The sequence below is a fragment of the Rhinopithecus bieti genome, unplaced genomic scaffold, assembly GCF_001698545.2.
Source record: "Rhinopithecus bieti isolate Rb0 unplaced genomic scaffold, ASM169854v2 scaffold_21412, whole genome shotgun sequence".
Taxonomy (NCBI): domain Eukaryota; kingdom Metazoa; phylum Chordata; class Mammalia; order Primates; family Cercopithecidae; genus Rhinopithecus; species Rhinopithecus bieti.
The window spans coordinates 1,920,899-1,947,361 of NW_016811643.1; the positions used below are offsets into that span (position 1 = coordinate 1,920,899).

At 53.7% G+C, this 26,463-nt stretch overlaps 2 protein-coding genes across 12 annotated transcripts in view; one reads left to right on the forward strand and one right to left on the reverse strand.

Moving 5' to 3' along the window:
- The window catches only part of NUMA1 (nuclear mitotic apparatus protein 1), an 85,532-nt gene extending 64,165 nt beyond the window's left edge, over positions 1 to 21,367 (forward strand). For 6 of the 7 annotated variants that reach the window (XM_017894331.1, XM_017894334.1, XM_017894335.1 and 3 more), the window contains 22 exons: positions 346 to 428; positions 1,073 to 1,153; positions 2,837 to 2,924; positions 4,489 to 4,612; positions 5,126 to 5,283; positions 5,583 to 5,700; positions 5,800 to 5,917; positions 6,268 to 6,408; positions 7,733 to 7,855; positions 8,003 to 11,368; positions 11,826 to 11,867; positions 13,391 to 13,459; positions 14,860 to 14,979; positions 15,063 to 15,281; positions 15,403 to 15,560; positions 16,847 to 17,093; positions 18,024 to 18,252; positions 18,913 to 19,049; positions 19,455 to 19,631; positions 19,914 to 20,030; positions 20,133 to 20,354; positions 20,705 to 21,367. In XM_017894331.1, coding sequence (XP_017749820.1) covers positions 346 to 428; positions 1,073 to 1,153; positions 2,837 to 2,924; positions 4,489 to 4,612; positions 5,126 to 5,283; positions 5,583 to 5,700; positions 5,800 to 5,917; positions 6,268 to 6,408; positions 7,733 to 7,855; positions 8,003 to 11,368; positions 11,826 to 11,867; positions 13,391 to 13,459; positions 14,860 to 14,979; positions 15,063 to 15,281; positions 15,403 to 15,560; positions 16,847 to 17,093; positions 18,024 to 18,252; positions 18,913 to 19,049; positions 19,455 to 19,631; positions 19,914 to 20,030; positions 20,133 to 20,354; positions 20,705 to 20,716 — 6,149 coding nt within the window. In that variant the 3' untranslated portion in view covers positions 20,717 to 21,367. The remainder of the gene's footprint in view (positions 1 to 345; positions 429 to 1,072; positions 1,154 to 2,836; positions 2,925 to 4,488; positions 4,613 to 5,125; positions 5,284 to 5,582; positions 5,701 to 5,799; positions 5,918 to 6,267; positions 6,409 to 7,732; positions 7,856 to 8,002; positions 11,369 to 11,825; positions 11,868 to 13,390; positions 13,460 to 14,859; positions 14,980 to 15,062; positions 15,282 to 15,402; positions 15,561 to 16,846; positions 17,094 to 18,023; positions 18,253 to 18,912; positions 19,050 to 19,454; positions 19,632 to 19,913; positions 20,031 to 20,132; positions 20,355 to 20,704) is intronic. The other variant, XM_017894337.1, reaches the window with a different exon arrangement.
- Positions 18,259 to 26,303, reverse strand: IL18BP (interleukin 18 binding protein). Of its 5 annotated transcripts, none has more exons than XR_001889657.1 (6): positions 24,271 to 26,303; positions 23,682 to 23,888; positions 22,915 to 23,038; positions 22,690 to 22,837; positions 21,826 to 22,458; positions 18,259 to 18,737 (listed from the first exon to the last, which is right to left on the reverse strand). XR_001889657.1 is itself a non-coding variant. In XM_017894342.1 (6 exons), exons 2-6 carry the CDS (start codon positions 24,296 to 24,298, stop codon positions 22,333 to 22,335), a joined length of 633 nt encoding a protein of 210 aa, XP_017749831.1. In that variant the 5' UTR covers positions 24,299 to 24,355; positions 25,242 to 26,303; the 3' UTR covers positions 21,690 to 22,332. The 5 variants fall into 5 exon arrangements, 2 of the variants coding, with proteins under 2 accessions (XP_017749831.1, XP_017749833.1); XR_001889656.1 differs by lacking the exon at positions 18,259 to 18,737 and adding an exon at positions 20,965 to 21,518; XR_001889655.1 differs by lacking the exon at positions 18,259 to 18,737 and adding an exon at positions 21,535 to 21,665.
- Between the last annotated feature and the right edge of the window lie 160 nt (positions 26,304 to 26,463).

Sequence of the window (26,463 nt, forward strand, 5' to 3'; positions counted from 1 at the left end):
GGAACAGGATTCTAAGTGACCTGGCATCTCTGGGCTCTTCCTCTGTGGTGCTGAGAGAGAGTTGGTGAGTGGGTGGGAGAGTGCAATGTCATGACCCAGAGTTGCTGTGAATTCCCAGGCTGCTTGCTTCTTCCATTATCCCTGTAGCCCTTGGATTGACCCAGGATAGAACTGACTTCAGATGGAAAATTGTAAGGCAGGGGAAAGAGGGCATAGGAGTAAGGAGCCCTACATCTCATAGCTCCACCAGAGATAGCCATTCTGCTCCCCAGATTTAAGTGTTCTGGGATCTCAGGTATGGTTCCCAGGAAGTTCACCCTGTTTTCTACATTGTTGTCATTGCAGAAAATCAAAAACATCCCTCTTCTCCAGAATGCCTGGTGTCTGCACAGAAGGTGCTAGAGGGATCAGAGCTGGAACTGGCCAAGGTACTTATGGAATACCCGACTGGGGAGACGGAGCAGGGTTGGAGTGATGGTACCTGAGGGACCCTGCAGGGCCTTCTCTTAACCCAAGGGGAGATGATGGGTGCTTTATTTCTGGGGCTCTAGTACGTTGGAGGTAGAACCAGGCAAGCCACCTGTCTGAGTCAGAGGCTGATTTAGCCCAAGGATTCTAGGAGCCCATGATCTTATGACAGAGATTATGAAATAAACAATAGTTTACTAGACCATTACTGTGGGCCTTGGTGGAGACCTGGCAGAAATCAGGTCTCACTCGACTATCACCATATTTTTATTATAGCTCAGTCTGCTTCATTCCCTCTGTTCTTTCTGGGTGCTGACCTATAGAGGGTACCTAAAGCTTCACACCCAGGGTTCCATGAGTCCAGGAATTGAGCCATGCAGGAATCTTGGTACTCCGTTTTTTGTATAGTGTACGCTGTGTCCTCAATTGAAAAAAAAACCAAAATGTTTCCTGGAGCTGTTAAGGATGGTGGCCTGGGGTTGCTGGATTCTAGGACTTTTAGAAGAATCGCCAGAATAGCTCAGAGTCCCCAGGACTGCCCAGAATGAGGCCACTAAGACAAGAGACAGCCCCACTCAGTGACTGCCTCCTGTTTGGCTTCTAGATGACCATGCTGCTCTTATACCACTCTACCATGAGCTCCAAAAGTCCCAGGGACTGGGAACAGTTTGAATATAAAATTCAGGTAAGCCCTTGTGCCTCCATGCCACCTAGCGGGCCTAGCCCATGCTTCACCTCACCTGACTTGTTTTTGAACAGCAGATACTGGTCTTTTTAAAAATACAGTTATAACAGTTATTGCCATTCATCATAGAAAATCTGGGAAATGTTGAAAAGCATGCAGAAGGAAATAACAGTTGCCGATAAACTCATTCCCAGAGGTTGCTAACATTTTAAAGGATGTACTTTCAAGTCCTTTTTTATGTGCATATATTTAACTGTAATGTGTTTTAGGATAATACATAGAAATTATTCTCTGTTCCTATATGTGTTTCTGTGTGTGTGTGTGTGTGTGTGTGTGTGTGTTTCCACAGAACTTGCACTTCATTTATCTCATCCTTTCCTCTGGTAGGGTCATCTGGAAGAGGCCAACATAGTTATATATAAAAGCTTCGGCCGGGCGCGGTGGCTCAAGCCTGTAATCCCAGCACTTTGGGAGGCCGAGACGGGCGGATCACTAGGTCAGGAGATCGAGACCATCCTGGCTAACACGGTGAAACCCCGTCTCTACTAAAAATACAAAAAACTAGCCGGGCGAGGTGGCGGGCGCCTGTAGTCCCAGCTACTCGGGAGGCTGAGGCAGGAGAATGGCGTAAACCCGGGAGGCGGAGCTTGCAGTGAGCTGAGATCCGGCCACTGCACTCCAGCCTGGGCGACAGAGCGAGACTCCGTCTCAACAAAAAAATAAAAATAAAAATAAAATAAAATAAAAGCTTCCTGGCTGGGTGTGGTGGCTCACACCTATAATCCCAGCACTTTGGGAGGCTGAGACAGGAGGATTGCTTGAGGCCAGGAGCTCAAGATCAGCCTGGGTAACATAGCGAGACCCTGTCTCAACAAAAAATATTTTTTTAAAAAAATGAACTGGCCAGGCATGGTGGCTCAAGCCTGTAATCCCAGCACTTTGGGAGGCCAAGGCGGGCGGATCACGAGGTCAGGAGATCGAGACCATCCTGGTGGCTAACACGGTGAAACCCCGTCTCTACTAAAAAATACGGAAAACTAGCTGGGCAAGCTGGCGGGCGCCTGTAGTCCCGGCTACTCGGGAGGCTGAGGCAGGAGAATGGCATAAACCCGGGAGGCGGAGCTTGCAGTGAGCTGAGATCCGGCCACTGCACTCCAACCTGGGTGACAGAGTGAGACTCCGTCTCAAAAAAAAAAAAAAAAAATGAACTGGGTGTGGCAGTGTGTGTCTGTAGTTCTACCTACTTGGAAAGCTGAGGAGGAGGAGTTGACTCCAGGAGTTGGAGGTTATAGTGAGCTATGATTGTGCTGCTGTATTCCAGCCTGGGTGACATAGCAAGACCTTGTTCCTTAACAACAATAACAATAAAAGCAACTTTCTGATTGTGTTACTTTCCTTAACAGTCACTTTGCTTGTGGTCAGGAGTGAAGTCAGTCAGGAACTCTGACTTGGGTACATCTTGAGGGGAGGTGGGAGGGGAGGGAGCAAGTGGGGTGAACATATCTCTAGTTGAATGTTGTTGGCTGGGTCATAGGACCTCAGCTCTGAGAGGGAGAATGGGATCCAGCAGGCTTCTAGAGCACGAGGGAGCCAGGGACTGGCACTGCCAGTGTGGAGCTCCTGGTAGCCTTCCCTTCAGAGGCCTAACACCTCAGTGATGCTCTTTTTCTCTCTGTGGCCCAGGCTGAGTTGGCTGTCATTCTTAAATTTGTGCTGGACCATGAGGATGGGCTAAACCTTAATGAGGACCTAGAGAACTTCCTACAGAAAGGTGAGTAGGTACATACTCCTGAGAATCCCCTCATCTCTGAAATGGGGAATACTAGGATCCTGAGTTGTCAAGAAGTGTGGTGGGGGTTTGTTTCTGTCCCCAACACAAGGCAGAGTTGGTGGTCAGGAAAAGTGTGTGTAATGGAGTAGGTCGATTTCTGTGTCATGTATCATCTCAGTTCCTATGGAGTTCCTCCTTGCTGCCTGGCAGCAGTGATGTAGGATATTTACAAGTGATCATACCTACTTTTGTTTTTTATTTTTCAAACAATCATTACTCTAGGCTTAGAAGCTGATAATGCACAGTCTTTTTTTTTTTGAGATGGAGTCTCTCTCTGTCACCCAGGCTGGAGTGCAGTGGTGTGATCTCAGCTCACTGCAACCTCCGCTTCCCAAGTTCAAGCAATTCTCCTGCTTCAGCCTCCTGAGTAGCTGGAATTACAGGTGCACGCCACTACACCTGGCTAATTTTTGTATTTTTTGTAGAGATGGCGTTAAACCATGTTGATTAGGCTGGTCTCAAACTCCTGACATCAGGTGATCTACCTGCCTCAGCCTCCCAAAGTGTTAAGATTACAGGCATGAGCCACTGCACCCAGCCCACAGTCTTTTAAAAAATGTTTTTCCCATCATGTAGCACATGTTCTAGGTGGAAAGACAGATACATAAACCAGGAAATATGATAAGGAATCTAAGTACGGAATATATCAACGGTCTCGGCTGGTGCTACAGTAGAAAGAGTGATCGTTCTGCTGGCCTTCTGATGAAGAGGTCAGCTGGTGGATGATAGGAATGTAAGAAGGAGGTCCAGGCGAGTTCTAGCCATTGAGTTTGATGTTCCTTGTATTCAGGTTCCTCATGAGACCTTCAGGTGGAGATGTTGGAAATGTGAGTGCAGAATTCAGGAGCTGGCTCTGTACCAGAAGATAGGTTTGCAAGTCAGCATTGGATGGCCACTGAAGCCGTGGGCACTATGGGCAGAGCCAGGAGGCCCCATCAGATCTCTGGGAGCTTAGAGGGTGGGTAGAGGAGGGAGGAGCAGATGAGGAGACTAAGAATGGGTGATTAGAGGTAGGAAAGTCCTACAAAAGTGGTCACAGAAACCAAGGAAAGAGAAGGGTTTTGAGGAGGAGGGCATTTTGGAGGTACAAGACTTTGGGGGGAAGAATTCCAAACGGCAGCCAGTGGCTCTGATAGGAAAGGTTGTTGGGGGCTGCAAGGAGATCCTGCTCAGGGCTCCCCAAGCCGTCTCTGCAGTATGGACTTGAGGAAAAAGCTGAGCACTTGGTGCAGTTTCTGAGCCAGAGAACACCCTCACTCCACTGTGCTCTGAGTAGTGATGCTTTGTAGAAATGGAAGCCCTGCACTTTATTTTGGTTAGAGACACGGAACTGTGGATAACCCAGACACCAGGTTCTGCCCAGTGCCTTCCTTGATAGTTTACATAATAAGTATCCACGGATTCAGTCCCACTAAGGCCAAGTTCTCAGATTGCATAAAGATGCAAATCTTTTCACCTTCTTACTAATCTTTGTTGATTTATTTTGTCTATTTCTTACCCCCAGCTCCTGTCCCTTCTACCTGTTCTAGCACATTCCCTGAAGAGCTCTCCCCACCTAGCCACCAGGCCAAGAGGGAGATTCGCTTCCTAGAGCTACAGAAGGTTGCCTCCTCTTCCAGTGGGAACAAGTATGTTCTGGGCCTTTCCTCCTGGGATAGGGCTTCAGCATCCATCTATTCCTCACATTCCTACCTTCTAGAGTTAAGCTGTTGACCAGCTTCTGGGAGTGCTTGGAGAATCCTGTAGATCTGGGATCTCCTCACCTCCCCAGTATTAATGGGGGGAGTTGGTTGGGATTTGTCATGCGCAGAAGGTCTCCCTCAAAAGCTGTTCCCTGTTTATGGAATACCCTTCTTCCTCGGAGACTACAATGAAGTCCCTTCTCTTAGCACATCTCTGCAGAGCCAAGGATAATACATCACTTTTTTTTTTCTGACAAAGAAATTAAGGCAGTGAGAAGAAAAATTTTCTCAAGATCATGTCATGAGGCTTGAGGTAGCACTGCAAATAGAACCCAGGTGCACAGGCCTCCCAGGTGCTAGTGGACACTTCCACAGACCCCACTCCCTTTCTGCTGCCTGTTGCTGATTGCTTCAGATCTTAGACTCTTACCAATGCAACTGGGCCTTCTCCCTCCTCAGCTTTCTCTCAGGTTCTCCAGCTTCTCCCATGGGCGATATCCTGCAGACCCCACAGTTCCAGATGAGACGGCTAAAGAAGCAGCTTGCCGATGAGAGAAGTAATAGGGATGAGCTGGAGCTGGAGCTGGCTGAGAACCGCAAGCTCCTCACCGAGAAGGGTAGGTGGCTGGCATGCTGGCAGATGTGTGAATAGACTTGCCAGAAGGATGTCCCCTTGGCCTCCCATGTTGTCCCCTCTGCTGGCCCCTGGAGCTTAGAGCTCAGCCCTGGGCCTGTGGTCAGGCTGACCTCCTGGAAGTTGGGTTCTGTCTTTGTCCCCATCTTCTCTTTCCCTTAGATTGGATACCATATTCCTCCTCCTCCGTATGCCTCCTCTTCCCTATGCCACCTCCTCCCTTCCCCTCCTGCACATAGTTCTGTGCTGATTCTCCTTTCCTCCTCCCTCCACTCTGGTCAGATGCACAGATAGCCATGATGCAGCAGCGCATTGACCGCCTAGCCCTGCTGAATGAGAAGCAGGCAGCCAGCCCACTGGAGCCCAGGGAGCTTGAGGAGCTACGTGACAAGAATGAGAGGTACAGCTCTCCCTGCATTCCTTCCCAGGCTCCAGCCCCTGCGTGCACCCAGCCAGGGGCCCATCCATACCCTCTTCTCGCTGCTTCCCTCCCTCGCAGCCTTACCATGCGGCTGCATGAAACCCTGAAGCAGTGCCAGGACCTGAAGACAGAGAAGAGCCAGATGGATCGCAAGATCAGCCAGCTTTTGGAGGAGAATGGAGACCTTTCCTTTAAGGTGGGCGTTAAGGTGGTGTGTGCATGGAGGCCCCTCAGGGCTGAGGCGGTCTGGAAGGCTCCCCAAGAGAGGGTTGAGAAGAATGTCCCAGCACCTGTCTTACGCTCCAGTCTCTCCAGAGACCTGCATATTTTGTCCCTTGTCCCATAATTGGCTGCTTCCCAGGTACTGAGTTGTGACCCTAAAGTTTGATTTGTGGTCCTGAATTAGAGGTGTGATGGCTGTGATTGGTTTGTGGAGGGTTGGCAAGATAATTGGAGGCATCCAGCCCCTGGGGTTCAGGGAGCAGACAGCAGTGGTAGGGTCAGCATTGACCCTGGGTAATGGGGATTCTCACTCGCCCATCTCAGCTGCGGGAGTTTGCCAGTCACCTGCAGCAGCTACAGGATGCCCTCAATGAGCTGACAGAGGAGCACAGCAGGGCCACTCAGGAGTGGCTGGAGAAGCAGGCCCAGCTGGAGAAGGAGCTCAGCACAGCCCTGCAGGATAAGGTAACCCTCTGCTGGGGTCACAGCCACAGTCTTGACCACACATGCAAAGCTGAGTCCAGTTTACCACTGTGCTCTTCTGGGCCTTTGGGTATTAAGCTGCTTTCTCTTCAAGGTTTGATAGTGTCCTGTAATTGAAAGGTTGAAAGATTGTGGGCTTCAGTCTAGTACACCTTTCTTTTTTTTTTAATTTATTTTTATTTTTTTCCCCAGTCATTGCCCTCACTTTACAGTATACCTTTCAATCCTATCTCTGCTGTTTATAAGATGTGGATCTTGGACAAGTTAATCAGTCTGTTTTTCTAAGCATTCTTTCCCTAATATGGGAGTAATAACGAGTAGCAGCCTCATCACCTATTATGAGAAAATGTATGTAAAGCACTTCACACATCACGTAGTGTAAAGTAAGCTCTCAGTGAACCAGTTGTTACGGTTGCTATTGATAAGAACCCAACTTGGCCACTTAGTAATAACCATGTAGCCCTTGATCAAGGCACTTAGCATCTGCTTCAGGTTCTTGCTCTGTAAGAGAAATAGTAATAGCTGCCTCTCACATTTGTAGGTGAATTAGAAATTCAGGAATGCACCCAGGCTGGGCACAGTGGCTCACACCTGTAATCCCAGTACTTTGGGAGGCCAAGGCGGGTGGATCACCTGATGTCAGGAGTTCGAGACCAGCCTGGCCAGCATGGTGAAACCCTGTCTCTACTAAAAATACAAAAAGAAAAATTAGCTGGGTGTGGTGATGCATGCCTGTAGTCCCAGCTACTCGGGAAGCTGAGACAGAAGAAGCTCTTGAACCTGGGAGGCGAAGGTTGCAGTAAGCCAAGATCTCACCACTGCACTCCAGTGTAGGTGACAGAGCAAGACTGCGTCTCAAAAAAAAAAATAGGCATGCATCCAGCACAGCCTCTTATAGGTGCTTAGTGAACAGTGGTGAAGAAGTGGGTTTGGGACTGGGGGATGTTGCAGCTGCTGCCAGTGCTGCCCAGAGGATGGTGGGCAGCTGGTGGTGATTTGGATAATCTAGGACTCAAGACTTACCTGAGGAAGGGTATACAGTAAGGAAATTTGAAGTAAACTCAGCAGCCTTGGGGAAGTAGTAAGAAGGTCACATTATGATTTGATTCTGCCTTAGAACTAGGTCTAGAGAGTCAGGTCCCTCATGCTCCCAGTTCCATGGTTTCTGCTTTTTTCTAGGTCATGGCAAAGGGATATCTTGGTAACAAGATGATGGGCCCCATGTTTGTTGATGTTTATGAGGGCTTGTGTGGTAATCTGGTGCCTGTTTCACCTCTCTGTTCACATGGGTCTCATTTACTCCCAGAAATGCCTTGAAGAGAAGAACGAAATCCTTCAGGGAAAACTTTCACAGTTGGAAGAACACTTGGCCCTGCTGCGGGAGAACCCACCCCAGGAGAAGGGCGAGGTGCTGGGTGATGTCTTGCAGGTAGGAATGCACAGGACAACCTGTGTGCTGGGAGTTGGTGTGGACTCACATTCAGTACCTTTGGGTTCCTGGTGTTCTTCCATTTCCAGAGGAGGCTTGGTGACTGAGGAGTCATGCTGATCCCAGTTTATCTCTTTATACCACCAGCTGGAAACCCTGAAACAAGAGGCAGCCACTCTTGCTGCAAACAACACACAGCTCCAAGCCAGGGTGGAGATGCTGGAGACTGAGCAGGGCCAGCAGGAAGCCAAGCTGCTTGCTGAGCGGGACCACTTTGAAGAAGAAAAGCAGCAGCTATCTAGCCTGATCGCCAACCTGCAGAGCTCCATCTCCAACCTCAGCCAGGCCAAGGAAGAGTTGGAACAGGCCTCCCAGGCTCATGGGGCCCGGTTGACTGCCCAGGTGGCCTCTCTGACCTCTGAGCTCACCACACTCAATGCCACCATCCAGCAACAGGATCAAGAACTGGCTGACCTGAAGCAGCAGGCCAAAGAGGAGCAGGCCCAGCTAGCACAGACCCTCCAACAGCAAGAACAGGCCTCCCAGGGCCTCCGCCACCAGGTGGAGCAGCTGAGCAGTAGCCTGAAGCAGAAGGAGCAGCAGTTGAAGGAGGTAGCAGAGAAGCAGGAGGTAACTAGGCGGGACCACGCCCAGCAACTGGCCACTGCTGCAGAGGAGCGAGAGGCCTCCTTCAGAGAGCGGGATGCGGCTCTCCAGCAGCTGGAGGCACTGGAGAAGGAGAAGGCTGCAAAGCTGGAGATTCTGCAGCAGCAACTTCAGGTGGCTAATGAAACCCGGGACAGTGCTCAGACCTCAGTGACACAGGCCCAGCGGGAGAAGGCAGAGCTGAGCCAGGAGGTGGAGGAACTCCGCGCCCGTGTTGAGACAGCCCGCCGGGAACAGCATGAGGCCCAGGCCCAGGTAGCAGAGCTAGAGTTCCAGCTGCAGTCTGAGCAGCAAAAAGCAACTGAGAAAGAGAGGGTGGCCCAGGAGAAGGACCAGCTCCAGGAGCAGCTCCAGGCCCTCAAAGAGTCCTTGAAAGTCACCAAGGGCAGCCTTGAAGAGGAGAAGCGCAGGGCTGCAGATGCCCTGGAAGAGCAGCAGCGTTGTATCTCTGAGCTGAAGGCAGAGACCCGAAGCCTGGTAGAGCAGCATAAGCAGGAACAAAAGGAGCTGGAAGAAGAGAAGGCTGGGCGCAAGGGGCTGGAGGCTCGATTACAGCAGCTTGGAGAGGCCCATCAGGCCGAGACTGAAGCCCTGCGGCAGGAGCTGGCAGAGGCCATAGCTGCCCAGCGCACAGCTGAGAGTGAGTGTGAGCAGCTCGTCAAAGAAGTAGCTGCCTGGCGTGAACGGTATGAGGACAGCCAGCAAGAGGAGGCACAGTATGGCGCCATGTTCCAGGAACAGCTGATGACTTTGAAGGAAGAATGTGAGAAGGCCCGCCAGGAGCTGCAGGAGGCAAAGGAGAAGGTGGCAGGCATAGAATCCCACAGCGAGCTCCAGATAAGCCGGCAGCAGAATGAGCTAGTTGAGCTCCACGCCAACCTGGCCAGAGCACTCCAGCAGGTCCAAGAGAAGGAAGTCAGGGCCCAGAAGCTTGCAGACGACCTCTCCGCTCTGCAGGAAAAGATGGCTGCCACTAGCAAAGAGGTGGCCCGCTTGGAGACTTTGGTGCGCAAGGCAGGTGAGCAGCAGGAAACAGCCTCCCAGGAGTTAGTCAAGGAGCCTGCGAGGGCAGGGGACAGAGAGCCCGAGTGGCTGGAAGAGCAACAGGGACGCCAGTTCTGCAGTACACAGGCAGCGCTGCAGGCTATGGAACGGGAGGCAGAGCAGATGGGCAATGAGCTGGAGCGGCTGCGGGCTGCACTGATGGAGAGCCAGGGGCAGCAGCAGGAGGAGCGTGGGCAGCAGGAAAGAGAGGTGGCACGGCTGACCCAGGAGCGGGGCCGGGCCCAAGCTGATCTTGCCCTGGAGAAGGCAGCCAAAGCAGAGCTTGAGATGCGGCTGCAGAATGCCCTCAATGAGCAGCGTGTGGAGTTTGCTACCCTGCAAGAGGCACTGGCTCATGCCTTGACGGAAAAGGAAGGCAAGGACCAGGAGTTGGTCAAGCTTCGTGGCCTGGAGGCAGCCCAGATAAAAGAGCTGGAGGAACTTAGGCAAACCATGAAGCAACTGAAGGAACAGCTGGCTAAGAAAGAAAAGGAGCACGCATCTGGCTCAGGAGCCCAATCTGAGGCTGCTGGCAGGACAGAGCCAACAGGCCCCAAGCTGGAGGCGCTGCGGGCAGAGGTGAGCAAGCTGGAGCAGCAATGCCAGCAGCAGCAGGAGCAGGCCGACAGTCTGGAACGCAGCCTCGAGGCTGAACGGGCCTCCCGGGCTGAGCGGGACAGTGCTCTGGAGACTCTGCAGGGCCAGTTAGAGGAGAAGGCCCAGGAGCTTGGGCATAGTCAGAGTGCCTTAGCCTCGGCCCAAAGGGAGTTGGCTGCCCTTCGCACCAAGGTACAAGACCACAGCAAGGCTGAAGATGAGTGGAAGGCCCAGGTGGCCCGGGGCCGGCAAGAGGCTGAGAGGAAAAACAGCCTCATCAGCAGCTTGGAGGAGGAGGTGTCCATCCTGAATCGCCAGGTCCTGGAGAAGGAGGGGGAGAGCAAGGAGTTGAAGCGGCTGGTGATGGCTGAGTCAGAGAAGAGCCAGAAGCTGGAAGAGAGGCTGCGCCTGCTCCAGGCAGAGACAGCCAGCATCAGTGCCAGAGCTGCAGAACGCAGCTCTGCTTTGCGGGAGGAGGTGCAGAGCCTCCGGGAGGAGGCCGAGAAACAGCGGGTGGCTTCAGAGAATCTGCGGCAGGAGCTGACCTCACAGGCTGAGCGTGCGGAGGAGCTGGGCCAAGAATTGAAGGCATGGCAGGAAAAGTTCTTTCAGAAAGAGCAGGCCCTCTCCACCCTGCAGCTCGAGCACACCAGCACACAGGCCCTGGTGAGTGAGCTGCTGCCAGCTAAGCACCTCTGCCAGCAGCTGCAGGCTGAGCAGGCCGCTGCCGAGAAACGCCACCGTGAGGAGCTGGAGCAGAGCAAGCAGGCAGCTGGGGGGCTGCGGGCAGAGCTGCTGAGGGCCCAGCGGGAGCTTGGGGAGCTGATTCCTCTGCGGCAGAAGGTGGCAGAGCAGGAGCGAACAGCTCAGCAGCTGCGGGCAGAGAAGGCCAGCTATGCAGAGCAGCTGAGCATGCTGAAGAAGGCGCATGGCCTGCTGGCAGAGGAGAACCGGGGGCTGGGTGAGCGGGCTAACCTTGGCCGGCAGTTTCTGGAAGTGGAATTGGACCAGGCCCGGGAGAAGTATGTCCAAGAGTTGGCAGCTGTACGTGCTGATGCTGAGACTCGTCTGGCTGAGGTGCAGCGGGAAGCACAGAGCACTGCCCGGGAGCTGGAGGTGATGACTGCCAAGTATGAGGGTGCCAAGGTCAAGGTCCTGGAGGAGAGGCAGCGGTTCCAGGAAGAGAAGCAGAAACTCACTGACCAGGTAAGGTACTCAGCCCAACCACCCTCCCAAAGATCAGGAGCTGAAAGCGTGGGGACATCGATCCTCTGTGTTCCAGGGACTCTGGCTCCTACACTGGAGTGTCTTGCTTTTCCTCATTCACTGGGTGGCAGAAAAGGAGAGGTGCCTGATGGAGTTCAAGTCTGTTGCCCCTGTCATCCTAAAGAAAATGTCAGTGGCCTCCCCTCTCCTGAAGGCTCTTGTCACTAGAGAGTCAAGCTGTGATGACCACCAGCCCATTCAGAGGTGCACCTGCACTGGATGCCTCAGGAGCCACTGGGGACTACTAGAATCAGTTTAACTGGCATTTTTAAACTTACTGTCAATCTAGCGCCTTAGCGGAAAGTATCAAAGCCTCAGTGAGGTCAGCCTGGCAGCAGGGCTGGTGCCTCTTTGGCCTCATCTCACTCTGTCTCCATTGCCCCTCCCCCATGTACAGGTGGAGCAGCTAGAGGTATTTCAGAGAGAGCAAACTAAACAGGTAATGCCTGGGGTCCTCGCTAAATGCTGGCTGCTTAAACGGTGACCAGTCTCGGTGCATGAGCCCGGCTGCAGCTTGCCTCCGCCAGCTCCTGTTGTGAACTGTTTGTGAAGGGGGCAGGGTCAAGCCATGGAATCCAGGCCCAGGCTCCCCAGGAATGCGGTGTGCTGGGCTCTCTCGGGCTTCATCCCACCCGTCCCAGGTCGGCCTCTCCACCCTTCTGCACCTTCTCTCATCTGCCTCTCAGGGACAAGGGGTAGCACTGGCTTCATCTTTCCCACACCTGAACCAACGACAGACACAATCTTTGGGATTCTAAAACTTCCCAAGTACTGCGTCTAGTTAAGGATACCCAACTAAGAGGAACAGCAGAATTACCTGGGGGCCTCGTTTAACATTGTGTCCCTTTTTACCAGAGTACAGCTTTATGGAAGCCTTGAAGGTGATATGCGAGGCAGCCCCCACAGGTTAGGGAGACTTGTGGGCTCAGGACACTTGCCCATCACTTTCTGGGGCTCTAACCCCGAGCACAGCATAGAGATGTCTGTAGCAGGAAGGCTGAGGGTTAAGTAGCAGGAGGGGTCTATACCAGATGGGGGCAGGAGAGTGGGGGGTCACATGGTCTGGCTGCCTCTTTCTCACGGGAATCTCTGTGTTGCCTGAACATCGAGGCTATAGAGCTAGTGTTAGAGCACGCTTTCCCCATCACTGTCCTACCCAGCCACCCCAGGACTGCCGAAAAATTGGGCCCTCCTCTTCCTCTAAGGAGCCTGTGATAATGGGGGAGAATCAAAGTGAATAGCAAACAGTTAGCAATGGAGCCCTTGCCTCTCCCCTGTGCTGCCTGGTCGTGCTTGAACTCCCAGAATACTTGAAGCAGCCAGGGGTGCATGGGGCTGTTATGTTCTTTCTTTTCCCTACTCCCTGTGCTCCTCTTTGTGGGAGTTGGGTGGGCTTTGGAGTACATGTGCTGCACCTGCTCTTGTCTTCCAGCAATCTGTTCCCCCAGTGCTAACCACAGCAGCCATGCTGCTAGCACCAGCCCTAACAGCCTGTGGATGTTGGGAAGAGGTCTGAGCATCTGTGGGCTTGGCCTTTGGCAGTTTCTGGGAGGGAGGCATGGCAATTCATTGAGTATGTCGGCTAGAATTACAGACTAGGTCCTGGGAAGGTTGCGGCTGCAGAGTGGTGGCAGCAGCAGGGTGGTGGTGAGGAGTCAGCTCTCCAATTCTGATTCTGGGGGTGACAGGGGTTGGGCAGGCCTCTGTCTCTGCAGGCTCAGGGTAGAGGCAAGTATGGACAGGTGGCCCTGGCAACATCTATGTGTTAGATTGCTTCATTCAGGCCCTGCCAAGCAGCCTGGGCAAGAGGCTGTTCCCTAATGGGAGGCCAGAGAAAGGGCCTGAGTTTATTCTAGGAACACTGGGGATCCTGGTCTGGGCCACCCCATGATGGGTGGACATCTGGGATGAACATCCAGGGGAAGTCCTCCTGAGTCTTCTGTCCTCCTCTTCCCTCCCCAGGTGGAAGAACTGAGGAAGAAACTGGCTGATTCTGACCAAGCCAGCAAAGTGCAGCAGCAGAAGCTGAAGGTGGGGCAGCTGGGGGAACGGGTCTGGCCTCTGGACAGGGGAGGAAAGCTGTTCTCTAAGCTCTCAGGCTGTGGGGGTGTCAAGACAGAGGAGGGGCACCCTGTGTTCCAGGCAGCCCTCCTAGGAAGCCTGTGGCTTAGAAGCCCCTGCATGTGTCTTCTGGGAGCTCTCAAGAGACAACCAGGGTGGTTCCCATCTCTCAACTGTCACTGTCCACTACAGCAGCTACTAGTCATGTGTGGTTATTGAAATTTATTAAAGTAAATCCAGTTCTTCGATCACACTAGCTACATTGTGTCCCTGCTCAGTAGCTACATGTGGTTTATGGCTGCTGTATTGGACAGCGCAGATACAGAACTTTCCACCGTTGCATAAAGTTCTGTTGAACCATTAAGTCCAGATAGTCTGGGCAGGGAAAGAACGAGTGTCACCAGTGTTGAATATTACAGTGCAGTTTAATAACATTCTTAATGCTTCCAACTGTGTCACCTTCTTTGGTTTAATACTTGCTTTCTGTAGTTCTAGGCTTCACAGCCTTTAGCCAGGGGCAAAGGAATTGGGCATCAGTGGTATTGGGACTCCATAAACCCCTGGTGGGTCCTAGGAGTTGGTGGGAGCTCAGAGCTTCATTTCGCCTGCTCACCTTCATACCATGGTGCCACAGCATGTCTTGATTGCAATAACAAATGTTTATTCTGCTCCTTGTGGAGCCTGTCCTGTGTTAGGAGAGGCAAAGGTGGGATGCTTCTATACAGTATCTACAGCAAAGTGCTTGCTGGCCTTACAGATGGACAGAGAATCAGGCCCTGCTCTTAAGGAGTTATGGTCTGGACAGGAGGCAGTGTGGGCATCATAAATAAGCCCCCATGGGCTTTTGGAGTTAGGTGGACCAAATCTTACTCTGCCATTTAGTCATTGTTGCTATGGTCAATTTGTTTAAATCTCTGAACTCAGTTTCCTCCTCTGAAAAGGAGTGAAGTGACTTCTCAGAGTGGCTTTGAGGAGAAACAAGTTCCCCTGTCCTCAGAGAGCTCACATGCCAAGTGCCTCACTCCAGGCTCCGCACCTGGGTGTTCCTCGAGGATCGGTTCCCTTCCTCCTTAGGGGAGATTGTGTGTGCATGCAAAGAGGGTGAGACAGTTTGTGTCTGATCTCAAAGAAGGCAAAGATAGGGCAGGAGCTGGTCAGGGAAAGGCCACTACGGATGTGGACTGAAGGGCGTGTGGGACTTCAGGTTCAGTAGGCTGTAGTCGGGCGGAGTGTATCTGGGGTGGTGTGGTTTTCTTCCTCTTCCTAAGTGCAGGAGTCTGAAGCACCTGTGGAGCCCCAGTGGCTGATGCAGATGTGTGGACTTGGGTAGAGGGGCCAGACAAGCTTTCCTGAGTGGACTTTCTTCTCAGGCTGTCCAGGCTCAGGAAGGTGAGAGCCAGCAGGAGGCCCAGCGCCTCCAGGCCCGGCTGAATGAACTGCAAGCCCAGTTGAGCCAGAAGGAGCAGGCAGCTGAGCACTATAAGCTGCAGGTAAGGAGCCCAGCCTCAGCCCATGCCACCTTCCTCCTGCCCTCCAGCCTCTAGCCCCACCCACCCATCCTCTCTACCCACAGATGGAGAAAGCCAAAACTCATTATGATGCCAAGAAGCAGCAGAACCAAGAGCTGCAGGAGCAGCTGCAGAGCCTGGAGCACCTGCAAAAGGAAAACAAAGAGCTGCGAGCTGAAGCCGAACGGCTGGGCCATGAGCTACAGCAGGCTGGGCTGAAGACCAAGGAGGCTGAACAGACGTGTCGCCACCTTACTGCCCAGGTGCGCAGCCTGGAGGCACAGGTAAGAATTTGACTGGCAGACTCACCTCACCCTTATTCCACTGGACCCCTGTGCCCTCTCCTCCTAGGCCACTGCTGCCTTAGGTTTTTCTTCACTCTCCCCCTGGCCCTCTCCTTCTCAGGTTGCCCACGCAGACCAGCAGCTTCGAGACCTGGGCAAATTCCAGGTGGCAACTGATGCTTTAAAGAGCCGTGAGCCCCAGGCTAAGCCCCCGCTGGACTTGAGTATCGACAGCCTGGATCTGAGCTGCGAGGAGGGGACCCCACTCAGTATCACCAGGTCAGAAGGCACCCTTCCTCCCTCTATCTGTTGTTTATGGAGTACCTGCTGTTTATCAGGCTGTATCCTGGTGAGAGAAATAAGATGTGATCTAAATTTATTCTTAGAGAAGAATAAAGAAAAACAGGTATTATACCAGATGTCTATTTAGGGCACAGTTGGAATAAAAAGCAAGTGGTCAAGAAAGGCTTCATGGAAGCTATCGCTCCTGCTGAGTCTTGAAAGCATCCATAGGTGTGTGTGCCAGGTTGACAGAGAACAGCAGTGTGAACAGGCTGTGAAAGAGCCTGACTAGGCTGAGTTGCAAGGCCAGGAAGGCCCAAGATCCTAGAGGGCCGTCTGGATTCCCCGTTGGAGACCGGCTATTAAGACTTGATCCTAAAGGCATTGAGGAAACCTTGGTGGCTGTAATTGAAAGGTGTAAGGGAGGAAAAAAAGGAACCTTGGAAGAATTTGAAACTGACAAGTACATGGTTAATTTCCATCTTAAAAAGATTATTCTAATAGCCAGTATAGAAGTTAAGACTGGAAATATATATTGTTTTTATTAAACACTTACATTGTACTTATTTTATGCTAGACATAAAGCACTCATAACAATTATACCTGATTTATCCCCCAACAACCCTCTGAGGTAGGTTTATTCTGTCTCCTTTGACAGATGAATCTGGGGCATAGAGGGGCAGTCACTTGCCCAGGGTCCCCCAGTGGTAGAGCTGGGGTTTGACCCTGTGCAGCCTGGCCTGAGTCCTTGCTTGTCACCACTCATCTGCCTCTGTCAGTGCCATGATGAGTCTAGGTGAGAGGAGATAAGACAAACCAGAGAAAGGACATGAGCATGGAGAGGGTGTGGTTAGGAGAGCTGTTCAGGAAGCTTAGTGATTGGGCTTCCCAAGCAGGACAACATAGGATTATGCCCATGTTCATGGTTTGGGGGCCTGAGTGGCGGGTGCTTGTATTCACTGAAATGGGAGACGGAGGAAGAACAGAGAAGTGGGCTTAGATTGGGATGTGTTTGCTGTGGAGCAGCCATGGGCGTCTGGTGAGGATGGGACACCTGGGTCTGGGCATTGCCACTATGAGGAGGTATTAGGAGAAGCCAGGGGAGTGGACTGAAAGGAAGGCCCAGGTCAAGGGCTTTCCTTGGTACTCTGAAAAATCAGAGAGATGGGCTGCTTGACCTCATCGGCTTGTAGTAAGTATGGGAAATGGTCACTTTGGAAAAGGACTGGACAAAATGCCTTCTAGTCCAAAGGACTGTACCTCAGCAGGTTTCCTTTCCATAGCAAGCTGCCTCGTACCCAGCCAGACGGCACCAGCGTCCCTGGAGAACCAGCCTCACCTATCTCCCAGCGCCTGCCCCCCAAGGTAGAATCCCTGGAGAGTCTCTACTTCACTCCCATCCCTGCTCGGAGTCAGGCCCCCCTGGAGAGCAGCCTGGACTCCCTAGGAGATGTCTTCCTGGACTCAGGTCGTAAGACCCGCTCTGCTCGTCGGCGCACCACACAGATCATCAACATCACCATGACCAAGGTCAGGCTGCCGGGACAGGGGCTGCAGGGCAGCAATTCCCACTTCCTCTCAAGGGCGTCTTTGCATTGGGCACTCAGTCAGGAGCACGCAGGGATGAGCAGCCAGTCCGTGTTACAGTGAGTGGGAAAGCTGAGGTCTTAAAAAGGGCAGTGATTTGGTTGGGGGCACTTCTGAAGAAAAGGGCAGGGCTGGGATTAGATCCCTGCCTCCTGACTAAGGCTAGTGTTCTCTCCATGTGTAGCACTGAGCCTGTGCAGGGTGAAGGGAGAGAACATGGTGAAGCTGCAGCCCATCCAGTGCCTCCCAGCATGCCCCATGCAGCTGAGAGGCATTGTTGCTGCCCAGTGGACTGCCTGCCAGGCTGTGGGCCCTTGCCTTTGTTTCCACATCTTGAAGGGGAGGTTTGGGAGGAGGGGACAGGGGCCCCTGGTACAGCAGGGAGGACCTGTGTGTGCAGGGTGTCCCCTGCTACCAAGAAGTTGGGGAAGTTCTAGAAAATGGTAAGGGCCCTGGAAGCTTGGACTGAGGGACAGCAGAGGCTGTGGGATGAGCCTGAATAGTCAGGAGACATGGGGCCCAGCCCCAGCTCTGATACTTCCTAGCAGTGTGATTTGGGGCTAGTCACTTCATTTCTTTGCACTTCACCTCTAAAATGGGCCGATAAACACTCTGCATTCCCTCCCTCAAAGCATTATGAATAGACTCCATGAAAAAAATGCATAGAAAAGAGTCTTGACAACATCAGCACCACCTTGTGAGGGCTTCTGTCAACAAGGCCCATTTCTTGCAGACACACACGTTAAGGGCCTTTGCAAAGCTGTTGGGAATGCATGGATGTGCCGTGGGATCTGAGGGCTTCGGGAGGGAATGGGAGGCTTCTGTACAGTGCCAGGGCCCACCCCATTGCAACAGATTCACTCTCTCTTCCAGAAGCTAGATGTGGAAGAGCCAGACAGCGCCAACTCATCCTTCTATAGCACGCGGTCTGCTCCGGCTTCCCAGGCTAGCCTGCGAGCCACATCCTCTACTCAGTCTCTAGCTCGCCTGAGTTCTCCCGATTATGGCAACTCAGCCCTGCTCAGCTTGCCTGGCTACCGCCCCACCACTCGCAGTTCTGCTCGTCGCTCCCAGGCCAGGGTGTCCAGTGGGGCCCCTCCAGGTGAGGGGACTACAGGGACTTACTATACCCCAAAATTAGAATGGAAGGTGGATCGTGGCACAGGGAAAAGAGGAAAGCTTTTTAAAAATCCAAGGCTGGCCTCCTTGCTACCGTCCACCTCCACCTGCCCCTTCTTCCTGCAGCCTCAGGGCCTTCCTTAACTGCCTATCTAGGGGCTGGCTGTGTTGGGGGCACTCTTAGCCAGAGTTAAGGGCCTGGGATTCCCAGCACAATTGACACTTAGCTGTGGGGAGTCCTCCATGCCCTTAGGTGGTGATGGGCTGCTGGAAAGGCCAGGCGGGCCAGACTCTTCTTGGAAGCTCTTGTCCTTTGGGCACCAGAGAGCCCCTGGGAATCAATTCCTGGTCCTTAATTCGTTCCTCTGGGTGTTGGGCACCAAGCCTTGGCGGGTGAATAAGATGTAGTAGCAGCCTCTGCGTGTGACCTCTTCTGCCCTCTCCAAGGAGAAGGCGGTGAGCAAGCCCCTAGGATAGAAATAGTCTGTGTGCCATACTCCTGCACCTGTGGCACTGAATCAGATTGGTGTGCTGGGCTTCAAGTTTATGGGGTAGGTGGCAGCAAAGGCTGGCAAGATGCCAGGGCCAGCAGGCCACCTGCTGACTCCAGGCTCATTTGTTCCCACCTCCCTGCCATCCACAGGAAGGAACAGCTTCTACATGGGCACTTGCCAGGATGAGCCTGAGCAGCTGGATGACTGGAACCGCATTGCAGAGCTGCAGCAGCGCAATCGAGTGTGCCCCCCACACCTGAAGACCTGCTATCCCCTGGAGTCCAGGGTGAGCCCTGGGGTCACTGTGCAGGGCCTCCCATCCCTGTCCTCCCTTAGAATCCCACCTGCTGATCTAGCCTGAGCACTAGAGCCCTGGATCGCTGACTGGCCAAGGATGGGGAGGGTGACTTTCTCATGCTTCCAGGCAGAACAGACAGCAGGGAAGGTGCTTAGGAGTGAAGTCCCTGGGGATGAGCAGGAGCTCAGAGAGGAATCTGGTTGGGACTGCACTGCTTGTGGCCATTTGCCCAGGGTGTAGGTAGAAAGCAGAACAGGAAGGGAGGCCTCATGAGAGGTAGGAAGGGTCCGCCTACCCTAAATGGCGGGCAAGTGCAGAGTTCTGGGACAGCCCCAGGTCCTGCTCCATCTCCACACAGCTACGGTCCACTGACCGCCTCTTTCACCCATGCAGCCTTCCCTGAGCCTGGGCACCATCACAGATGAGGAGATGAAAACTGGAGATCCCCAGGAGACCCTGCGCCGAGCCAGCATGCAGCCAATCCAGATAGCCGAGGCCACTGGCATCACCACCCGGCAGCAGCGCAAACGGATCTCCTTAGAGCCCCACCAGGGCCCTGGAACTCCTGAGGTAGGCTTCTGGGTGTTGCTCCAGCATTGTGCCCAGGTCAGGCCCAGCTCACCAAGGACTAAAGGGAGCCTTCCCTCTCTCCCCCTTTTCCTTCCCTCTCTCCAAGGGCCTGACCCATGGATGGGAACTGTTGGGAAGGGAAGACTCTGGCCCAGAGTTGGGGAGGGGAGCAGGTTGCACAAGTTGACTTACAAGGTCCACTCAGCTCTAAGAGGACAAGACACCTGGCTTCAGATGTGACTCCTCTTGCTACTGTCTGCCTAACTGTCCTCTTCCCCATAGTCTAAGAAGGCCACCAGCTGTTTCCCACGCCCCATGACTCCCCGAGACCGACATGAAGGGCGCAAACGGAGCACGACTGAGGCCCAGAAGAAAGCGGCTCCAGCTTCAGCTAAACAGGTGAGGCTGGGGCTGGCAGGACCTTGCTGGCAGAGTGTGACACAGCAGGCTGGCCTGGGAAGGCAGCATTGGGTCTCCCAGTCTGACAGCCCTTCCTTGCAGGCTGACCGGCGCCAGTCAATGGCCTTCAGCATCCTCAACACACCCAAGAAGCTAGGGAACAGCCTTCTGCGGCGGGGAGCCTCAAAGAAGGCCCTGTCCAAGGCTTCCCCCAACACTCGCAGTGGAACCCGCCGTTCTCCACGCATCGCCACCACTACAGCCAGCGCCGCCACTGCTGCTGCCATTGCTGCCACCACTGCCACCCCTCGAGCCAAGGGCAAGGTAGAGGCCACTAGCAGGATGGGAGAGGGAAACCCGATGGGAGCATGGGCACCCCCTAGACCGCCCCACGGAGTAGCATCCAAGACAGGACCACGCCAGGCTGCTGGAGGGTGCGGGGTAAGAGGTGTCGCTGTCCTGGTAGCTACTCGTTACCAAGGAGAGAAGACAGATGGCCCCATTCTTATGGAGAGCACCCAGAGCTGCTCAGGCACAGCCAGTACCTCATAACCCCGGGGCTCACAAGGGAGGGGATCCAGATGGGGGCGTGGGAGCAGGAAGAGGTCTTCCGAACCCGTGGGTGCAGGCTGGCATCCCAAGTTCTCATCTGGCCTTGTGACTGTCTCTTCCAGGCAAAGCATTAAAGGGCCAGTACCAGTGAGTGGCCCCACCTGTGTCCCTGATGCTGACCTCACCTGGTCCTCCTTCTACTGTCCCTCTCAGTGCCTTCTCTCAGCTCCCAGGCCAACAGTAGCCAAACCCCTAGAGACAGTGATGCCTGCCCGCACCCTGACCTGGTCCCCAGACCTTCACTGGCAACTTCTCAGAGCTGGCCCAGGAGGCCTGGAGCATGGACAGTGTGGGCGCTCTCCCTACCTTGCCTCCTTTTTTCTTAAAGCAAAGTCACTTCTCCATCACAACCAGATTTGAGGCTGGTTTTGATGGCTGGGTCCTTGGGCCTGGCCAGTCTTCCTCTTAGCCTCTGGATCTAGAAGGGACCATAAGAGGAGTGGGCCCTGGCTCCTGGAGGCTGGGCCTAGCGGGGCCTCACTCTTGAAGTTCAGGACTGGGTCTGACCTGGTGGGAGCACCTGCCAGAGGATGCTCTTTCCCAGGACGATGGGCCTGTGTCTCAGGAGTGGGGTTGGGGGGACAGCCTTCAGCGGCAGCTCACACCCTGCCTTCCCCAGACTTGCACTGGGGTGGGATTTGGAGTGATGGGAAGGTTTTAAGGGCCGGGGATAGATCTTTTCTAAATGTTATTACTTGTAAATAAAGTCTATTTTTCTCCCGTGAGTACTGAGTTGCCTTGATCTATGTGGGAAAAGAAGGGGAAATCTAGGCTCTTTGGAGCCTACCTTGTCCAGACCACCTCCTTTCTCTCATCCCTTTTCCTGGGGGCGCATCTTTCCAGGGTCTTCCCAGTCTCCATTACTGGCCTCTGCTCCTGGGGAGCATTATGGGCTATTCGCTCTTCTTTTTCAAGAGCCTGTGTTCCCCTGAAGCGGGTTTTGTCTTTAGCTTCTGTGTGGCAGTCCCTCTCTCCCATACTCCCTCCTGGGACAGGCAAAGTTCCTGGGAGTGGAACTGAAGCCTAAATGAAAAGATGTCAGGATGCCTCTATTGAATAATCCTTTATGAGGACCCATGTGGGGATGACACAGATACAGTGTGGAGCCGAAGCAGCCACTGCCCCCATCCCTTCCCTGGATCAGCCCATTAGAGGGAAGGAAAACAACAAAAAAACAACATACAGCAAGAAGACATGAAATCTGCAGAATGTGGCCAGAGCTGAACAAGGGTGACTTCATTGAAGAGGTGGCGTTTCAACCAGGCTTCAGAGTTCCCCTGCCGGGATGGTGAGGAAGACAGGACTAAAGGAGCAGAGACACGGGAGTGGGAGCTGTCTGGGGAAAGCAAGAATAGTTGGAGGCGTCCGGAAAGTCAATGTGGGAAATGTAGGTAGGGCCCTGGAGTGCAAGGCTAAGGCATCAACAGTCTTGGTGGTTTCTGAGCAGTAGAGCAGTGTGAGGAGTAGGACGTTAGGAAAGCTAATGGGTAGGTAGAGAGAAAATGGCAGCAGGAGGAGGAGGCATTATTATAAGGAGGCTGCGATTTTCTAGGTAGGTGGGAATGGAGTTTGAATTTGGTGAGAGAAGGGACCCAAAGCAGAGGAGGAGGGAGTGCGTTGCTCGCCCACACAGCCTGCAGGCAGTCAGGGACTGTTCACTTCAGGTAGACGGGTAGGACCCAGGCTCTGGTCAAGGTCGTGCTGCTGCTGGCCCTGTGCTGAGTCTTAACCCTGCTGCTGTGGGCTGCTGTGGCCCTGTGCTGTGGCTGGAGGGCAGGGCTTCTTGGGTGGGGGGCAAGGTTGTCCTCAGCCCAGCCTAGGGAAGTGAAGGCAGACAAGGATCAGGCCAAGGATACAAGGGATATCTCATCACTTTGTCCCAGGCCACGCCTCCCCTGCCCAAGACCCAAGTTCCTTTTTGTCTGGCTGACCTTGAGGAATGCTGGGCATTAGTTTAGAGGCTGCTCTGGCAGAGCCCACCCTTTCCTCCCCACATATGGAAGAAGAGCTCCTCCTGTTGCTGGAGGCCTCTCCTTGGGCTCCTCACCCAGAGCTGGGCCAGGATGACGTGACGCTGGACAACCTGTTCGGGGTCCATGAGCACACAGGAGAAGTTGGTGCTGTGCAGTGCAGGGGTCAGCTGCTCCAGCACCAAGGCCTTGCACAGCTGCGTACCTGTGCTCCCATGTTCCCGGCTGGAACAAAGGGAAAGGAAAGGTCATGAGAGGGCCGCAGAAGGCTTTCCCACCCACCTGGCTGCTGCGACCCTCACCTGGTGCTCCCCTCCCACAGCTGGCCTGGGAGGTGCTCAATGAAGGAACCATTGCCCAGCCAGTAGAGCATGCTGAAGTCGGGGAAGCGGCTACAGGCCATACAGGATAAGGTGAGCGTTCCATCTAGGGACACAGGCAGCAGTTAGCCCTTCCGAAGAGCAGGCCCTTCCCCTGCCCTGCTCTGCTGTGCCCTCCCTGCCAGCTCCCCTCAGTCCCCATGAATCTGGAACCTAGAGAACTGCTCTGCACACCACCCAGGTGGGAATGTCCGTTAAAGGGGAAGTGCAGTTGTCTCTGAAGGCCCTAGCCCTAAACATGGGGAATGTGAGGAAGGGTCCTTGGTTCACGTGATGACTCCTCTACTGAACCTGTCTCCTCAGGATGACCTTTTCTAGTGCCCAGCCTCGGTGACTTGGGAACCCAGGTGACAGAGGCAGTGCTGGATGGCTGCTGCTCCTCTGAGATGGCCAGAGGCCAGCAGGCTCTGGGTGGCGGGGCTGGCCTTGGAGTCCACTGCAAGCAAGGCTCTGGGAGGTCTGTGACCATTACTTATGTCTTGAGTTCTCTATCCCACTTCATAGGGAGCATCTTGGGAGCTGTGCCAAGCCTACACCCATGATAGTGGGTTGGGGAGGGAGAATGGTGCATGCTCAGTCCAGCTGGCCCAGCTGGTGGTGCATGGCAGAAGGGGGCTGGCGCTCAGGAGTCAACCCGACCCTGGGAACCTCTGTGCCCATAGCCCACCCTTGACCACTGTGCTTCTTACTCAGTGGCACTTCCACCTCTGGCCAGGTCACTTCCAATGCTGGACACTGCTTAGCTGCTGGGAACACTGGGGGCTGGGAGGGGCAAGGGTCCTTTGTGCTTCTAGATGAGGCAGTGGCAGCTGTGGTGGTCTGCGAGACAGGTGTGGCTCTGACCAGAAAAGTGATGATGTGAGCACACAGGAGCAGGACCCACAAGAAGCTGAGGTCTGAGGAAAGGATAGTCACAGGTCAGCGGCTGGGCTGCCTGGGAGCGCTCAGCATCCTGGCTCATATCTGGACTGGAGACAGAGTGGGCTGCCCGGGTAAGGATATAACTCCAGCCCAGACATGTCTGGGCTCCAGCCAGGGAATCCGAGTGGGAAGAGGGGCACCTCAGCACCCACCCCTTTAGCCCCTTATTGAATAGAGTACAGAGGAGCTTTAGAATGGAGCCAGAGCCACAGCATCCGCCCAGGTTCTTAAAGCAGCAGCACCAGGTTTATTAGGTGGCGTTTGCCTTGGGGTGAAGGCTCCTGGTTAGCCCATTGCTCCATTCTGTTCATAGACCTCACCCTACCCCTCCTGCCCATGCGTAGCCCCAAGGCCTACCTGGTGTCCAGTTGTGTCTCATGGTCATGATGCATGTGTCAGGAGCTGGTGAGCTGGCTCTTTATCTGTGACAATGTCCTCTTCTCTGGTGAAAGGTGAGGGAGGAGAATGGTAAACCACTCCCGTTTTTTCTCAGTAGCTGGCTTTTCCTCCCGTAGCATAGCCTGGAGCTCTTTCAGCACTCAGAAACAGAGCTGGGGGGTCATCAAGTGACAATCTTTCCCCACCCCAGCTCTCATGACCACAAATGGTTATAAGATGCTTACCTAGTCCAATCTTACCCCTTCATTAGGGAAAGCAAAATTGAGACCCAAAGAGAGAATATGGATTCACCCAGTCACACAGGGAGGCAGTGCTCTCTCCAGCACCAGAGCTGCTTCTGGGAAGGGCAGGATGCCGAGCAATCCTTCTGGGAAAGCACTGCCCCCATCCTCTATTTCACTTTCACTTTTTAACCAGGGAATCCTGAGCAGCTGTTACACCTCTGCTTTAGCCAAAGTTCAGTGGCCAGAAACCTTCAGCTCTTGGGACCCCTACTCTCCAAATGATACCAGAATGGGATCTCTACCCCCACGCCACCCCCAGGGTCACCTAGGTGTGAACTAGATAAGAGTCTCTCACAGATCAATTCTGTCCCCTCCAAGTGTCAGGACTTTGGTGTTCACCTCCCCCTTTCACAGCCAGGTCTTTGTTTCCATATGAACAGGTATCTGCTTCCTCCTTCACCTTCACACTAATATTCAACGGGACAACTTTCCTAGGCACTGGGGACCCCAAGTTGGACCATTTCAGGCTCAATGCCATACCAGCCCATCCACATCCTGGCCTTTCCCAGGCTCCCCACTGCCCCAGCCACCAGCCCCAAGGTCGGCTGCATCTCCCAGCACCCACCATCACACCCTCCGTCTCTCATCCTAGCCCCTCTGGCCAGAGCTACAAGTCTAGGTTCACTAGTAGTTCCAGACTCCTACCTGGCTTCCAAGAGGTCCTGAAGAGCCTTCCTTTCCAGAAGCTCCCCTCTAGGAGCTCCAAGACTCAAGTTAGCTGTGTCTAGCTGCATGTGAACCCACCACAGGAAATACACCAAGAGCACTTCCCCCTTGTCTGTAGAACTCTCACGGCCAACCCAGGAACTGGCACACAAGCTCGAGAGCCAACCCTAACAGGAGGGAAGGGCGGGCACTTCCCGAGGAAGAAGCAGACTGGTTCAGCACTGGCTCCGGCAACAGAGGCTACACCAGAATATGAATCTGGTCACTGATGGGACAAATGGTGCTGGGGCTGCGGGAGGGCCAGGTTTCAGGGTGAGGCATGTGAGGAACCTAGGATACTAAATCTAAGGAGGTCTGCGCTCTCAGGGTCATGCAGTTATCCATGGAAGCAGAAAGACCAGGGCTGGGTGATCCAATGTGCATGCATATATTAAGTGTGGACAGGAGCTGCACGTCTGAGGTTTGTGACTCCTGTGATCAGGAGGGTGACAGAGCCAGGGAGGCCCACAGATGGAACTGGGTTTGGTGGATGCATCAGAAACACAGTCAGCTGTGATCTCAAGTTTCTTGTAGAAAAACCAGATTCATATTCCTAATTTAGACATAGGAGACTACAAGTCACATCCTTCTTCTCTAGGTATTGAGTTCGCGTTTTTCCTCCTCTCAATTCCTCCCCCTACCTCTTGCCCCAGGGGCTTCTAGCACATAAGATGCAGGGGAAATTCCTCCCAGGAACACCAATATCTCCAGGAATTAGGTCAGGAGGCAAGGCTGCCTGGGGTTTCTGAGAGACACAGTCCAGTGGGGGATGGCAGGAAGAGACAAGAGGACTCTGCCTTAGTGGAACCAAGGCCAGAGTTAGGCCAAGGGGAGGTCAAGGGACTCAGGACTGTTACACATGAAAAGAGCTTTGGACAGCCTGGTCTCGGCTTCTCACCTGAGCCTGACATGCGGGTGGGGGAAAAAAGTGAAAAGGTAATCCCTGGGTCCTTTGACCAGCCCCATTCCCCTCTCTGAGGAGGGGAACAGCCCCACAGGTGGCATAAACAGCAGGGTACCATGGGAAGCCATCGCTGGGGAAGAGAAGCTGAAGTTGAGTATGGCCCTAAGGCAGGCAGGTGGTGGCAGGACACTGGCCTCAGGCAGTGAGAACATAGAGCAACTTCAGTCTGAAAGTGGGCCCAGTGATGCCCCAGGCCCG